At 36.1% G+C, this 16,073-nt stretch overlaps 5 protein-coding genes across 5 annotated transcripts; 2 read left to right on the top strand and 3 right to left on the bottom strand.

Moving 5' to 3' along the window:
• The first annotated feature begins 147 nt into the window (after positions 1 to 147).
• On the top strand, positions 148 to 2,251 carry LOC106346241 (pentatricopeptide repeat-containing protein At1g09820-like). The gene has a single exon (XM_013785509.3). It carries the CDS (start codon positions 354 to 356, stop codon positions 2,187 to 2,189), a length of 1,836 nt encoding a protein of 611 aa, XP_013640963.1. The 5' UTR covers positions 148 to 353; the 3' UTR covers positions 2,190 to 2,251.
• Positions 2,252 to 2,479: 228 nt separating this feature from the next.
• Positions 2,480 to 5,150, bottom strand: LOC106346242. Its single transcript, XM_048782099.1, has 3 exons — positions 5,140 to 5,150; positions 3,051 to 3,258; positions 2,480 to 2,842 (listed from the first exon to the last, which is right to left on the bottom strand). Exons 2-3 carry the CDS (start codon positions 3,229 to 3,231, stop codon positions 2,649 to 2,651), a joined length of 375 nt encoding a protein of 124 aa, XP_048638056.1. The 5' UTR covers positions 3,232 to 3,258; positions 5,140 to 5,150; the 3' UTR covers positions 2,480 to 2,648.
• On the bottom strand, positions 3,574 to 4,860 carry BNAA06G05730D. The gene is made up of 2 exons (XM_013790988.3): positions 4,241 to 4,860; positions 3,574 to 3,850 (listed from the first exon to the last, which is right to left on the bottom strand). Exons 1-2 carry the CDS (start codon positions 4,508 to 4,510, stop codon positions 3,725 to 3,727), a joined length of 396 nt encoding a protein of 131 aa, XP_013646442.2. The 5' UTR covers positions 4,511 to 4,860; the 3' UTR covers positions 3,574 to 3,724.
• Positions 5,151 to 11,321: 6,171 nt separating the features above from the next.
• On the top strand, positions 11,322 to 14,854 carry LOC106346243 (YTH domain-containing protein ECT1-like). Its single transcript, XM_013785510.3, has 9 exons — positions 11,322 to 11,482; positions 11,964 to 12,010; positions 12,190 to 12,317; positions 12,407 to 12,488; positions 12,611 to 12,675; positions 12,772 to 12,954; positions 13,043 to 13,528; positions 13,991 to 14,377; positions 14,465 to 14,854. Exons 2-9 carry the CDS (start codon positions 11,983 to 11,985, stop codon positions 14,612 to 14,614), a joined length of 1,509 nt encoding a protein of 502 aa, XP_013640964.2. The 5' UTR covers positions 11,322 to 11,482; positions 11,964 to 11,982; the 3' UTR covers positions 14,615 to 14,854.
• Positions 14,667 to 16,015, bottom strand: LOC106349717 (putative F-box/FBD/LRR-repeat protein At5g44960). Its single transcript, XM_013789689.2, has one exon. It carries the CDS (start codon positions 15,931 to 15,933, stop codon positions 14,947 to 14,949), a length of 987 nt encoding a protein of 328 aa, XP_013645143.2. The 5' UTR covers positions 15,934 to 16,015; the 3' UTR covers positions 14,667 to 14,946.
• Positions 16,016 to 16,073: the final 58 nt, after the last annotated feature.

Here is a 16,073-nt window from a genome sequence, read left to right as displayed (position 1 = left end):
GTATTTGATCAGCAGTGATTAACATGTTAAGCTCTTTTATTACAGTGATGAAACAAAATTGTGTGGAAAGCTTTCTGCTGGATTGGACAATAATTTTGGATTAGTAAACTGTAAACCAAATAAACTATATAAAATAAAAAAAATAGATAGTTAATAACCCCATTTCAAAGTTTTGGATAATATTGAGAAAGAATATAAACTTGAGGATGTCATTTGCAAAAAGAAAAGTTATCCTAAAGTTTGGGTAAAATGGTAAACGAAGAAGATGACCAGTGACTCAGTGAGTGGGTTCGTTACAAAAACCCAAAACCTTAAATTTCAAAATCTCAGCCTTTCTCTCCATCTCGAATCAAATGTTAATCAAATCCAGAAAATTCTCCGATCTCAAAGATGTTTTCCCGAGAAAATTCTCCAGTCTTACTACACTCTGCCCTTCTTCATCTCCCATCACCAAAAGCCCCTTCCCACCTAGTAGAGACGACGTAGCTGCAATCGCCGATCTCATAGAGAAGCAGCACTGGTCAAAGCTCAAACTTCTTCACGTGAAAGACATTAACAACCCCAACGAACTCTTTCACCAGCTGATAAGTTCCAACCTCGACCCTGAGTTATGTCTCCGCTACTACACCTGGTTAATCGCGAACATCCGTAACACCTCCCTTTCGCTAGAGCTCACGTTTAACCTCTTACACTCTCTCGCAAACGCCAAAAAGTACTCAAAGATCCGATCTTTCCTCGATGGGTTTGTCAAGAAACGATCCGATCATCCAATTCACTCGATCTTCCACGCGATCTCGCTCTGTGACAACCTCTGCGTGAATTCGATTCTCGCTGATATGCTGGTGCTGGCTTACGCGAACAATTTGAGATTAGAGTCAGCGTTAGAGGCGTTTAAGCGCGCAGGCTATTACGGTTATAAGCTATCTGCTCTCTCTTGTAAGCCTCTGATGGTTGCGTTGCTGAACGAGAAGAGGTTTGCGGATGTTGAGTTTGTGTATAAAGAGATGATTAGGAGAAGGATTCAACCAAATGTGTTTACTTTCAATGTAGTGATCAACTCTTTTTGCAAGAAAGGGAAGATGGAGAAGGCTAAGGATGTTATGGAGGATATGAAAGTGTATGGGACTTCTCCTAATGTGGTTAGTTATAATACTCTTATTGATGGGTATTGTAAGCTTGGTGGGGTTGGGAAGATGTACAAAGCGGATGCTGTTTTGAAGGAGATGGTGGAGAGTAAGGTGTCTCCGAACTTGACTACTTTTAATATATTGATTGATGGGTTTTGGAAAGATGGGAGTTATTCAGGGAGTATGAAGGTGTTTAGAGAGATGCTGGAACAAGATGTTAAACCGAATGTGGTTACTTATAATTCGCTGATTAATGGTTTGTGTAGTGTGGGGAAGGTAAGCGAGGCGACTTGTATGCGTGATGAGATGGTGAGTGCAGGTGTGGAGCCTAATTTGATTACTTATAACTCTCTTATAAACGGGTTTTGTAAGAACGGTATGATGAAGGAAGCTCTTGATATGTTTGCGTCGCTAAAGGGACGAGGGATTGTTCCTACTGCTAAAACGTATAACATGCTGATCGATGCGTATTGTAAGTCGGGGAAAGTGGAGGATGGGTTTGGATTGAAGGAAGAGATGGAACGAGAAGGGATTGTAGCGAACGTTGAGACTTATAACTGCTTGATTGGTGGTTTGTGTAGAAACGGTAACATAGAAGGAGCTAAGAAGCTTTTTGATCAGTTGAGTGGTAAAGGGCTTCCTGATCTTGTGACATATCACATACTCATGGATGGTTACTGCAGCAGAGAAGAAACGAGAAAAGCAGCTATGCTTTTGAAAGAAGGGATATCGAAGATGGGTTTGAAGCCGAGACATCTGACGTATAACATTTTGATGGAAGGCTACTGTAAGGAAGGGAATCTGAAAGGAGCAGCGAACGTGAGGATACAGATGGAGAAAGAGAGGCGGTTGCGGATGAACGTAGCGTCGTATAATGTGCTTCTACAAGGATATTCCCAGAAGGGGAAGATGGAGGATGCTAACAGGCTTTTGAATGAGATGCTGGAGAAAGGTCTAATCCCGAACCGGATAACGTATGAGATTGTTAAAGCAGAAATGGTAGATAAAGGTTTTGTTCCAGACATTGAAGGGCATCTATTTAACGTCTCCACCAAATCATAAGCTATCAATGATCGGCCTGAGAAGCAACCCCCTGTCTTTTGGCCTTGTAATTTACATGATTGGCTCCATGCTGGTTCCTAAGGTCACTATACTCCTCTAGTGGAAAAGAAAGTGCCATTCTAAGCACTGAAGCATATATACCTAAGAAGAGACAGTGACAGTAGGTGAAACCAGACCCTGCAGCATAGACGAGGATGACTCAGGCCTTCATCTTCAATTTTGAAACTGAGAGAAGGTTCTTGAAATTTTATGTGTTGCTGACCATTAACCATGTCATAATGAGATTATAATTGAAACTTTTGAACAACAAAATGCATTCCATTACCAAGGTTTTTAAGATTAAAACATAAACGTGAGTGATCCAGCCAGTAGCTGAACCAAACATTCACAAAAGACGAGAGTTTTGCAAAGTGACACTGGATAATACAAGGGAGCATAGATTAAAAAAAGATTGAATCTTTAGACACGACCTTGCCACAGACAATCCTGCTGAACCTTCTCAGTTTTCAAAAGCCTCTCGATTTCATTAGGAGGATTCATCCCAAGACGCAGTGCACGTTCCCATCGATCAACTCTCGTCATACCCACGCACGGACCGTAAGCCATGTTCATATCAAATTGCCTAAGCATCTCCTCCTTCTCGTCATAACCATCTGTACATGAAACACCACAACACAAAGCAGATATGTTATCAATAACCTTTGAATCAGATCCTAAATCTTCTATGAGGATTAGAGTTAAACCCTAGATTTTTTTTTGTCCTACTGCAATCGTTGAACTCCATCAATACAAGAGCATTCGAGATCAAGCACATGACAATAGAGAATGAAAAGTTATAATCTTTCCGAAGTAAAAGCGTACCTTTGACATCGAGGGAGCCGTGAGAAATCAACGCCGCCGGCTGGGTAGCATCGGAGCCCTGGGTGGCCGCGTGTTTGGGAGAGACTTTCCGAGAAGAGGGCTTTGACTTGGAGATTCCTCCGGTGATGTTGCTCTTCGTCTGCTTGTAGAAACCCTTCATATTCTTCGCCGTCGTCGCCATTACCCCTTTCTCTCTCTCTCTCTCTCTAAAGTTCAAATTTTGAATCTTTGGAATCTAACTTTCCTTTTGCTTCTTCGAGACGATTCAGAGAGAGAGAGATGGTGACTTTTTATCTATCTCAGTGTTGTAAATAAAATCGGCCCACTAACCATAATGGGCTTTTTATCTTGTCCCAAATACTAATTGGGCTTGTTCTTAGTCTAGTTAACGATTCTTTTATGCCTTTACGTTTATTTCTTTTGAGTGGAGTCGAGAAATGATTTATCCCAAAATTAATTAATTAGTTTAGCCATAAAGTAATACAAACCAAAAAAAAAAGCACATCGACAATCTACACTCAAATGTACAACGAATTATATATTGAATCTCTATGCATAACAAAAATTAAACTGGTGGCCTTTACTGCATAGTAGAATATATATAACCCAACAAGTCCAACACTAATCTATGGAATGAGTTAGAAAGACACACAAGAGTTGCTGGTAGTAATATTTTAGAGGTGGAGAGGCCAACGAATGCCTTCTCTTCCACAAGGTAGAGGAGCCGGCAAAGCTATGTGCGACGGCAGCTTCTCTCCAGGCATCACTACCGATACATCCACCGCTATATTCACCTGAACCTATATACCACAACAGTTTCCTTCTAATTATTGTCACAAAACAATTGATAGTAGATATTTGAACAAAAAAAAACAATAGATAGTAGATACTCTCACACATAGAAGCATAGACAAAAAAAAACATATATACGAATATGACAACTTCAAGACAAAACTTTTGCTTTCACTTTCCAAAGTTTGGTTGTTTTTCTATTTATTTTGAAGAATGTTTTTATTTCCAAAGATTTTTGCACCGAAAAGCAAAACAATTTTAATTTTTAAAGGAAAAAAAAAACAAGAAATAATTCTAACAGTGGCAAGTTAATGCGCTTCAGCTTTATTAAATAAAGGAACAAAACATTCTTTTGAAAAAAATGCTTTAACAACTTTTTTGTTTTTTGTTTTGTTTACCATGGATGCTTGATTAGCAAGTTTCTGGAAATGAGTGGACCCATCTCTGCTCTGGTTCTGTCGTTGTCTGATCCTATGTGGTGACTCAAATGTAGAATTCTCAGGTCTAAAGAGATGCTCAAAGATGGCCATTAACAAGAACATGGAGATAAGTATCGCCGTAGCTACGAACCCGAAAGAGATCGCATTCATCGACGTGGACGATCTCCATGGCCCGTCACTCTCTCCATCTTTGGTGCTGTAGATGCTCCACGAACTTGACTCGTTCATTTTCTCCTTGTGGCATGCGAGCCTTGAGCCTTCTTTGGTTCTGAAGTCGATGTGATGTGATTATCTTGGAGTAGAGAATTTAGATCAAAGATATTATGGGAAAGAAAAAGAAGAACACAAATGAAATGAAACAAAATAGAGGAATCTTTCACAAGAGCAAAACTCAGAACTCTAAATCAAGAACAAAACTAACGTTTTAAAAATGATAATAAAATTATATAGAACTACAAAAGTTGGCAACCTTGAAATTCTTTCACGTAATCATCGACAGTGTCTAGTTTATTATTCCTCTGTTTTTTGGAGTGTTTGTATGAAGGAAATAAAAAACAGATGAAGAAGAAACAAATCACACTCTGTCTATGTGTATTAATGGGCTGTGTATATATAGTTACAAAAGGGAGTGTATAAAATATAATTTGTTTATTATGTGCCTATAAAGTATGAAAATAAACAATTAACAGAGAGTTTTTTTTTAATTATCAAAGAGTTAGTGGCGGTAATGGTCCCTAACTAGTAGGAACAGACAGTATAAATCATGGTCCCTGGATCCTATATATTCCTATGATCTCATCCTCTTCACTCTCTTTTTGTTTAAACTGACTAGTTCACACTCCTTACTTTTTTATAATCTCTCTCTCTCTTTCTACTTGTCAAGATATAATCACTCTATTATTTTCTATTCTCTGACTTATTTTGTTGCAATAATTTTGTTAATATCTATGTCCCATTTGTTAGGAATCTCAGTGAATAGTGTAAGATGAGACATATTGTATATAAATATTGGGGTGGATTATTTTCGTTTCATTTAGGCTCGTCCTGTCAAACATAGTCCAATATAAATCTGACCACTGATGCTAAGATTTGTGACTAAGTTCCAGGCGGCGCAGTTGGAGATTTTCTCGTGTTGAAAACTAAAGGTACAACTCTGAACAGAATTTTCTCAAGAAACTAGAATTTAATAGCATCCATGACGACAACCCTAATTAATATATAGTTTCAATGTACCTCATATACTTTATTTAGTTTTCTTTATAAAAGTGATTCGTTAATTCTTTTTTATTCATCGATTCGTTACTTGATAAAACATTTGAAGTTGAGTTGTACATGAAAAAGGATTACGAATATTAGATTATTAGTTGGTATAATTGGGCCATTGGAGGCATAATATATACAAAGTAAAGAAAAAGCTATTGCTTCTTTCTAAAAATGTTTTAATGACATATACACAGTATGTTCAATATTGAATACATATTCGTTGTCTGCTTTTAGTAGCTATCTTATCCACGACGAAAGGAAAAAAAAAACAATACAATAAAATAAATCAACAATAATAATTGAGGGTGGGGGATTCGTGTTATCATAAAAGAACGACAAAGAGAGACTATTGGCTGCTTTGAAATTTGTTTACTCTAAATTAAGTCTGGTGAATTTGTTATAGAATAAGATTTCAATTAGTTAGTTATCTCCTAACCAAGGAAACGATGATGGATGATAATTAAACCCACTTTTAATTAGTTGTATACGGAAATATATTTTACTCTCTTTTTTTTTTGCTAAATGGTTCTCATTCAAGTTGAAAATAGAAAGGAACACAAGTAGTTAATTCGCAACGTGACAATGGCTTAATTAATCCTCAGTTATATAAGTTTTTAAATGCTAACCGTGCGGATGTACGAAATATGTACTCATTAGCTCCATTCTTATGTATGCACTATACCTGCATTGCAAGAACATACGTGATATGCAGATGGTGATATGTTACGAGAAAACTTCCATGTCAATAATCTTTAGGTGAATTAAGCTCAATAATAATGCAAACCCTAGCTAAAGTTCTTGTTTTCTTTGCGTCTGCAACCTAAATTTTATAATTAACAAGTGCACCAACTAATATTCGCTTTATTTGTGCGAGCAGCAATTTGAGGCCTTAAATAAATAGCATATATACTAAGAAAATAAATCAAATAAAAACCATTTTTAACAGCAAATGGAATACTCTTAAAGCTTAATTATTTAGGGGGAATAACTCGCATGCTAAAGGTTTTACTTTCCATAGAGTAATTTAAAAAGGAAAGGTTGTGACTTGTGAGTAAGTATCAACATAGATGTTTCTAGACTTATTTGTCTCTGATGTTCAGTTTCTTTATGTTCCGACACTGCTGGAAATATATACTTATAGATCTGCTGCGATGTAGCATCATCGCGCGATAAGACTATAATCATGTATCTTTAATGTGATATTTTGTGTTGACATGTTAATATATACGTATGAACTTGCTTAATACTTTACTCGTTTATAGATGTGATACCAGTGAAAGTGCAGATCGCATAATAAAGGTAACATTCTAATATATATATGTACAGCTAGCTTACTTTTCAGTTAAGCACACATTAACAAAATTTAGGTTACCGGACCCGGTTCTTATTACCATTTTAAATCTAATGTAAGAAAACTTAGAAGTTTCCAAGAATTTAATGATATGAATAATTTAATACTACGAGTCAAATTATAAAAAAAATTAATACTATGAGTCACGCAGTTTGAACTTCTGAGTTCTCTGATGAGATTCACACATTTTTACCAAAGATAAAATGTACACCATTCATTAGATTTAGGTTTAATTTTTTAAAACATGAATATAACCTAATTAAAGTTAATTAACATGTATATTCTTGTTTGTCAGGGTTCAGTTATTTTAACGGGTTGTAAATTAAAATACTTCACCTATTAGCTCTAGTGCATTATCTCCTGATGACATCTTCTACCATTATGGATAAAATAAAAAATTATATTTATACACAACTAACTGAACATGATTTTATATTATTATCGTGTGTATAAGTATAACCAAACTAAATTAAACTTTTTCTTAAAAAATAAAACTAAATTAAATTTTAGTAAAAAAATACTTGAACCTTACAAGTTAGGTGAAAATATAATTAAAATACATTCTTTTCAGGAATTCGAAATTATGAAAAAGTTCAACACATGTGGGCAATGATGGTCCAAATCTACCGCAATCGAATAAATTTATCAAAACAGAATAATTATGGGAGAAACAATTATTCAGAGAAAGAAAAATAGCTTAACTAGCTGCGGCAAAAGCGGAGAGGCCTATCTAATATTCATGCACATGAGACTAGTGTTTTTTTGTCTTCTAATAAGGTTAAAACAATACAATCAATCTGAAGCATGGAAAGCGATAAGCATGTGAAAATTACTATACTTAAATATGACTGAAATCAAATCAAGTACACAAACACATTTCTGATTATAAATAAGTATAATATTCATGTAGCTCAATGACCTGAGCAAGTGTTTCAAACCAAGTTATCAGAAAATATATCCAAAATTAATATTGTAAAATGATTTACTAATTGTGTTAATTAAGTGACATCCCTTTGTTGATATATTATACTTAATTTCAATAAAAATAGTCTTGTTACTTTATAAAAATTAAAAATATCACTGATGCTTGCTTCAAAAATTGACTGTGGAATGTTGGTGCTATAAGTTATTATAACAGGAGTTGGTGAATAAAATCTGTTACAATTATTAGGGACCTAATTATCATAAAGAAAATTTGGCATTTAGAGGAGAGTGGGGGCTTAGGTGAACATACAGCAAAGCAAAATTCAAAAGTTGGAATGATTTTAATGTAGGAAAAAAATAGAATTGGAGCTTTTGGCTTTTGTGACTCAATAGTCACAGATCATTCATGACAAAAAAGAGGCCATCATGTGACCTCTCTTTTCTATTCACTCTCTTTAGCTTTTCTTTTCTTTTTTTCTTTTTTTTTCCATCTAAAATTTTATTGATTAAAGGGCCAAGCCCAGAATATTACAAAGCCCAAATCTTACACTTTAGGCCCACATCCATAAAACCCTAGATCCTTTACTCGATGCGGCTCAACCGCTTCGCTCCGCGGCCGCACCTCCGCTTCAAGATACCGCCGGTGAGACAATACACCGGGACACAGAAGCACTCACTAGCTTCACAAACTCCTCATCGCAAGCTCTTTCCACCCAAGAATGTTCTATTTCGGAGAGAATCGATCGGTGAACCGAGATCTCATCCGCCTCCATGCATCACTAAAACTGGGAAGAAAGCTTCGCCGCGACATCACCCTTTATCACCGGAGAGCTTCAATCGTCCTCAGACGAGAGCTCCTCCATCCATCAACTCCAACCCAAACCCAAATAAACCAAGACAAACCCAAAATACAAACGAAACCCTAAAACAGTACTAGGGGAACCAGAGCCGGCGACGCAAGGCCCAGAACGCCTTTACCCCCCGGAGACTAGAGCCGGCGATAGCAGAGCTTAAGAAGCCTCCGCCTCCCGGAAACAAGACCGGCGGCGATGGAGCTGTATAAGCCTCCACCTCCCGGAAACGGAACCTAAACTAAAAAACCGACTTCACCACGCCAAAAACTCCCCACAATCGCGTCGTTACTCCAACCGTAACACCACCAAAGATGACGGTTAACTCCCCGAGTTGTCACCGATGGATGGGACTGGACCAGAGCTCCGACAAGGCGGTCGTGAAGAGGAATCGAAGGAGAAGCGGGATGGTTATCTCTCTCGGAAGAACAAAAGGTTCCGGCGACGGCACGAACGCTCACGCGCCGGCCGTACGCCGGACCCAAAAACAAGATCTAGTTTCTCTCTTTAGCTTTTCTTTTCCTCTTGGCCATTTTCATCTGAACCATTTCTTTTACTTCTTTCTCTTTTTGTTAAGTCCTAAAGAAGTTTCTCCAGCTTACCGAATCAGTCATGGATAATAAAACAAATGTGTCTAACATTTCAATGTGATGGGTGTTACATACATAATAATAATACTAAATAAAAAGATCATCTACAATATCAACAGAGGTATACTGTATACATGTGAATAGGGTTAGAAATATGAAAGAAAGCATTACATAAATAATGCAGGTTCTTCTTTATGCTCCATTCATATGAAGTCTGAAAGCTATGCTATATAATACACGGCTCATTTTAGAATCAGCACGTATGTCTGTGGAGTTATTTTCCGGGATTCAGAAATCAATTTAACAGACGATAATGATATTAAACAGAGTTATTTAAATGACATATAAATAAGCAAAAAACTAATCAACAGAATATAAAAACGTAAGAATAACAGAGACAGTCATTTTTTAAAATTGACACGTCCATCCTACATAATACTCGACTTCATGGAGTTTTTTTTTAAAGAAAGTCCTTCATGGAGTTTTATATCAAAATTAAAAAGATTGTTTTCCGATATAGTAATATGCATGCGAGTAACAAAAAGCACTGTACAAAAAAATATGTTTTACATGCTCAGAATCTCAAATAGTCATTGCATCAAAATTATGAAATTATAGTATCGTATTATTTTATTTTAAAATATTTCTACGGGATTCAACCTAATTTCCGAATAGATATATATATAGTATAATAAGAATTTGACAAAAACAGGAAAATAGATTAATACTGTTAAATACAATGTTGGAAAACTATCTAGTATATATGAATCTTATCATGTTTTCCCTATAATTTACTATGAAAAACATACGTTATTCTGTTAGTAAAAAAAAACATACGTTATTCTGGAATATAATTCATACAAATAATTAATAAGTACTCAAAATAAATGCGTTGCTAGTGCATGGCACATATCAAATATCCGGATTTGATTTGTATGTTACATATATCTATTTTTTTGATTTGCTTCAAAAAAATATGTATATTCGAAAAAACAGATATCTGAAAAATAGATATTTACATATATTTACGAATACTTACGGATATATCATTCGTTTTGATTAATACAAATAATCTTAAAAAAATTGATACAAATTTGTTTTATAAAATATTTTTTTTGCATGATATATAAAATTAAAATTAAAAGAAAGAGTGAATCTACATATTTTGTAATTTTTTTTTAAACTTAGTTGACAATTATACTAACATGAAATTTAAGAAAAAGTTATAATTGTCATAAATTTTTTCTCTTATTTTTATGTATTACTTTTATATAAGTAATGATATGAATAAACTTTGTCAAATCATATGTTAGAATAATAATTATATAATTTTATACATTTAAAACTTTTAAATTTAATCAAGATATACATGTATTTATATATTGCCGGATCGGAACAAATATCTGCTTCCCAAAATTTTAATATTTGTAATTTGCTTCGATTTTAATGTATATTAATTTTTAGTATTTGTTTTGCTTCGAAAATTTACGGATATCCAAAATTTTTGGATCGAATCAAAACGAATAACAAATCAAATCAAATTTAATAGATAAAATATCCAGCCCTAATAATTTGTCAGAGTAATTGTTATTTTGTTAGTCAAAGCTGTTTTTTTCTTTTCTTTTTGACTGTAACTTTCATAGCGTCGTTATCTAGGCAAAGCAAAGCTTCAATGGTGTAGTGAAAAAAAGAAACAAAAAGCTTCGGTTGTAAGGAAAATACACACTACTTTTACTAGATATTACCATATAATCAGCCACAATTCATTTTATTTTATGAAAATGTGACACCAGATTTCTATCTCGTCCGTTAATACATCATTACATGCATGCATGTGGTTTAAGGTTATGCTTTGTGGTCATAACTCATAACTATGAGTATCCATTTGTATTCAAGGAAAACAGATGGACTAGCGGTCAAGCGTTTATATTTGAAGCCCAATTAGAGATTTACTCAGGCCTTTGAGGCCCAATTTGAGAGCATGGGAATCCAACGGTCAAGCTATTATCCACAGTGAAAAGCTATTAAAAGTAGTCTCAGCCGTCAGATGTTTTCCTTTTACGCAAGGGTTCGTTCCTCGACGCTAATAACTTCCCTCTCCCGAGTCCACACACTTCACACACAGACCTAAACCTCTTCCTCCCGTTCTCAAGCGGTTTCCACCGTTGGTTTTCCGGCGAATCTAGCCTCGTCTTCGTCGGTTACTTCCCTTTTTCTTCAGGTCTTTTCCTCATGACTCCCCTGGATTTATATGTATATGCTTTTTGTTTGAAACTAGTGACTGAATTGTCTAGCGCGTGGAGAATTCTGAATCATTCTACTCCAATTGTAATGGTGTTATTGTGAAGTTAAAGGACAGGGTTTGATAGTTTTTGTTCATGTAAAGTTTGTTTTTTTTAGTTATGTAAGAACAGAGCGACAAGATGTAACTGTCGAAGTTTCTATCTTTTGTCCTAAAAAAAACTGACAATTGACATTAAGCATCCTGTCTAGTCTTGTAAGGAGAGAATTTTATTTGGTAGTGTTTTAGCTTTGATCAAAATAATCATCTTTTTGTGGAATTGAGACCTCATGGACTCTAACTAAAGTAATCTAACAATTGTGGATTTTCTGAGACTATTAGCAAGCATAAAAAAAAATCAATTGAGTCGTGGATTCTCCATACTAACCTTATATTTTTGGTTCCCCTTTAATGGTTGCAGTGTATCTTGAAGATTTGTAATGGCCACTGAGAGGAACGCTATGGACTGTATCCTTTTCTGCTGACTCTTTTTAATTTAATTGCTCTGTGTTTTCTTACTTGATTGATTTTTACTTTAGTAGATTCTTGATTACAGTTTTGATGTAAGTTGGTGTCTTACTTTCTAAGTTTTTTTTTTTTTTTGTTGCTATATCAATTTGTGTTTGCCCCTTGATAATTAACTCTAGCCGAGCGGGGAACTGTAACAGATTCAGATTCTACACCAAAGAGACATAATGAGGTATTTGAAATCTTATTAGGTGAGCTGCAAACTGTAACAACAGCTGCAGATTCTACACCAAAGAAACATGACGAGGTATTCAAAATCTTTTTTAGCTTCATTCTGAATCTCTCATTCTCCTGCTGGCAAAGGTTTCTTACTTTTATGTTGGGTAATCTTTTCAGTCTCCTCCAACAGATGACACAAGTCGTATGGTCACAGGGTCAACTACCTCATCTGTGACCGTTAGTGCATGTGCTGATAATGGTAATAGAACCACCTAATTATTAACCTTATAAGTCTAGTCTATTATTCGTGTTATGTTTCAAGAATGATCTATAGCTATTTCCTTCAAGTGATTGTGTTTTGTGTTGTGATGCGTTTCTCAGGAACTGGTGTAGTCTCTTCTCAGCCAAATAAAAATGGTCAAGCATATGCTACTGATTTTCTAAAGGTTTGACTTTTTTTCTCCATTGGCTTTTGTAGCTCATATGTAAGTTCATTGTTTGACATTGTACCATGTCTCGAGCTTATTCATTTTTTTCTGCAGGCAAGTCACCGTGACAAAAACAACAGTTCATATAATAACTATCAAGATTCGAATCTGCACGGTGATCGAGCAGTAAGAAGCTATTGTTGGTCTCAAACTTCAGTGTCGTCTCCAGGGAATCTCAATGTTTATGGTCAGCTTCCTTCCTTTACACAATCACATGCGTTCAGACCAACATTCAAGGTACTTACTCGTATCTATTTTTATAGTTTCTGTACATTCTATCCAGACAATTTGAGGTTGAAAGCTCTTTTATTTATGTCTTCTGAAGGGAAAACAAGCCTCAGGACAGTTTACAAAACATGCCAATCAAAAGACAAGCTCCGTCCCATATAGCGGTTACTACGGTAATGGAAACACAAATAGTGGTTTCAAGGATCACAGAGATGGACACAGGAAGCCTGAGAGAAACGGAGAATCTGATTCATTGGTTGAAATGAAATGCGGTCCGAGAACCAGTGCAAAGACTCATCCTCCTCCTTCTGACTCATCATCATCATCGCTCAAGCAAAACAGTTCGTTTGTTTTGGATCTTCGTAGAGAGATGTTTAACCTTCCGGATTTTCAGACAGACTACGAGGATGCCACATTCTTCGTGATCAAGTCCTACAGCGAAGATGATGTTCACAAGAGTATCAAATACTCCGTGTGGTCAAGCACTGTCAATGGGAACAAGAAACTAGATGCAGCTTACCGTGATGCTGAAGCAAAAACACTCGTTGATGGCAAGAAACGTCCCATTTTCCTCTTCTTTTCGGTGAGTAGTGAGCTTAAAGATGTCTCTTGTCTCCTTTCCTTTATCTGGTTTAGTAGTATGCCTGTGGGTTCGGTTTCTTCAGTTAAATCGGGTTGTTTAGTTCGGAATTCGGTTAGTTCGGGTCGGTCGAAGTATTGCGGTAGTGAACCGTAAAAAAGTTTGGTTTTGGGTTAGTTCGGTTTTAAAAATATTTAGCAAAGTTTTTGGTTTGTGGTTAGTTCGGTCAAATTTTAGGCTAATTTTGGTTCAAATTTGGTTGGTTATGTTAGTTTGGTTTGAATTTTGGTTAGGATTGGTTCCGTTTGAATTTTCTTTTTTTAGAAAACCAAACTAATCAATTAACGAACCAATAATCAATTTTCTAAGCTGACTAACCGAGAACTTTTCGGGTCGGTTCGGTTTGGAATAACTGCAGGCCTATTTAGTAGTAACCATGATTGATTTGTTTTTCTTTTGATTCAGGTGAATGCGAGTAGACAGTTTGTGGGATTAGCAGAGATGGTTGGATACGTGGACATGAACAAGGATTTAGATTTCTGGCAAGTTGACAAGTGGTGCGGCTTCTTCCCTGTCGAATGGCACGTGGTTAAAGACGTTCCTAACTGGGAGCTATGCCATATCGTACTCCACAACAATGAGGGCAAGGCGGTTACTCATACGAGGGATACTCAAGAGATCAAACTCAGAGAAGGTCTTCAAATGCTTTCGATATTCAAGAAGTTTTCCGCCGTGACGTCTTTGTTAGATGACATGGACTTTTATGAAGAGCGAGAGAAGTCTCTTCGGTTGAAGAAGGAGCATAAACCAGCTACTCTTCGCATGGATCTATTCAAAGAGAAAGACTACGATGTAAACAATGCTCATGACCTTGCTCTATACATTTTTTTTTTCTTTTTGTCTAAAACCAAAACTGTATTTGTGTTTTATTTGCATCAGTATGAGAATGGAGGTAACAGGAGAAGAATGAATCAAGATAGAGGATATAACTGGAGCAGAACACAACAGTCTCTTGTCAATCAAACCAAGAATCTCTCCATAAGAGGAGGCTACTCTGTCTCCAAGAATAACACTCGCAATCCGAGATGAGACACCCTTCTTAGTTCATCTTCTATTTATTAGTGAATTGGTTTTTACTTGGTTCAGGAATCATGATTGTCTTTTGTTTTCCTTTTTTAGGGAGTTCTTTTTATTTTATTTTATCTACAGATGTCTTTTGAGTTTTGAGAGAGCTTGCAGATTTCATTTTCACAAAACTCATAAACAAATCATTCATTCATGATATTTGTGACTATAAATAATCCATATAGAATGTACATTATCATCCAATAGATAGACTCTATGTGTCTTGCCTTGAACCTAGAAAGCCTTTTTTATTTATCAAAAAGTAAGCGTAACTGCACTTTTCATGAAAGATATATTTACTCATGTGAAATAGACAAAGAGATTTGACTCATGGGAGAAAGCTTTGTGGATGTAAGAAGCTTCTTGTAGCTCTCCGCCTCCTCACTGGTCATATCAGAATCTCTGAAACTCAATGTAATTTTCTTGAGGGCTGCTGAATTCTCAAGAAAGTAATTTACAATTTCAATCCCAGCTTCCCTTGGTTGATTACGGGAACCTATGAAGCTCGATGTCATTTTCTTGAAGGCTGGCGAATTCTCAAGAAAGTAGTTTACTAGTTTAATCCCATAGTGCTCCTCCTTCATTGTCAGTTTGTTGATCTTGACATGCTCCAAACACCAAGGCGCCTCTCTGAATACGGTTTGCTGTGGCTTCTTCTTTAAGACAGGAACGTCCGTGGTAAGAGTTTTCAACACGGGAGACCCTGAGATGAGCCTCTCCATAATCACAAGAGCATCATCTCCCATGTAACAAACGTTGTCTAGATATATACTCTTGAGACAAGGTAGAGAAACTTCAAACTTGGGATCCTCAAGCCCTACGTTTACGAGACTCAGAGACACTAACGTCTTGCTCACGTATAGATACTTAGGCATAAAATCAATAGCACGTCTAGATGTGATCTTGTTTACTACGTCTAGGTGTTCAACTCCGCGATGAACCGCTTCAGCTATCCACTCCATGACTCTTTTGCCAGTGTTGTTAACCTTTTTCGAATAATCACTACCACGCTTTCTTTTTATTCTTAGGGGAGAGTCATCATACTTGATCTTGAACTTTCGTAGGAACGATCTGTTGTTCAATAAACTCACCAAGGAGGAGGAGTCTTCGTAACGGAGGAAGTCAACGGCGTTTAAGTCCAGTTCTGAAGTGACCTCTAGCCAGACAAATCTCCAGCTCTTGGACAAAACACTTGTCCTAACGGTATCTTTGGTCGGAAGGTACGAGAGTATATGAGTTAGCAAAGAATCTGGCATCTCGCTGATACAATCGCAACCCACCATGCTTAGAGCACAAGGAACTCTTAGGGTTTCTAAGTTATATTATTCGTAGGACGTTTATCTACTTATAGCTAAAAGAAAAATAATCAAAGTCAATTTTATTAATCTCTTAATTAATACCATGACTCTTTTGCCAGTGTTGT

Source organism: Brassica napus, chromosome A6, assembly GCF_020379485.1.
Source record: "Brassica napus cultivar Da-Ae chromosome A6, Da-Ae, whole genome shotgun sequence".
NCBI lineage: Eukaryota > Viridiplantae > Streptophyta > Magnoliopsida > Brassicales > Brassicaceae > Brassica > Brassica napus.
This window is presented reverse-complemented; position numbering and strand designations above follow the sequence as displayed.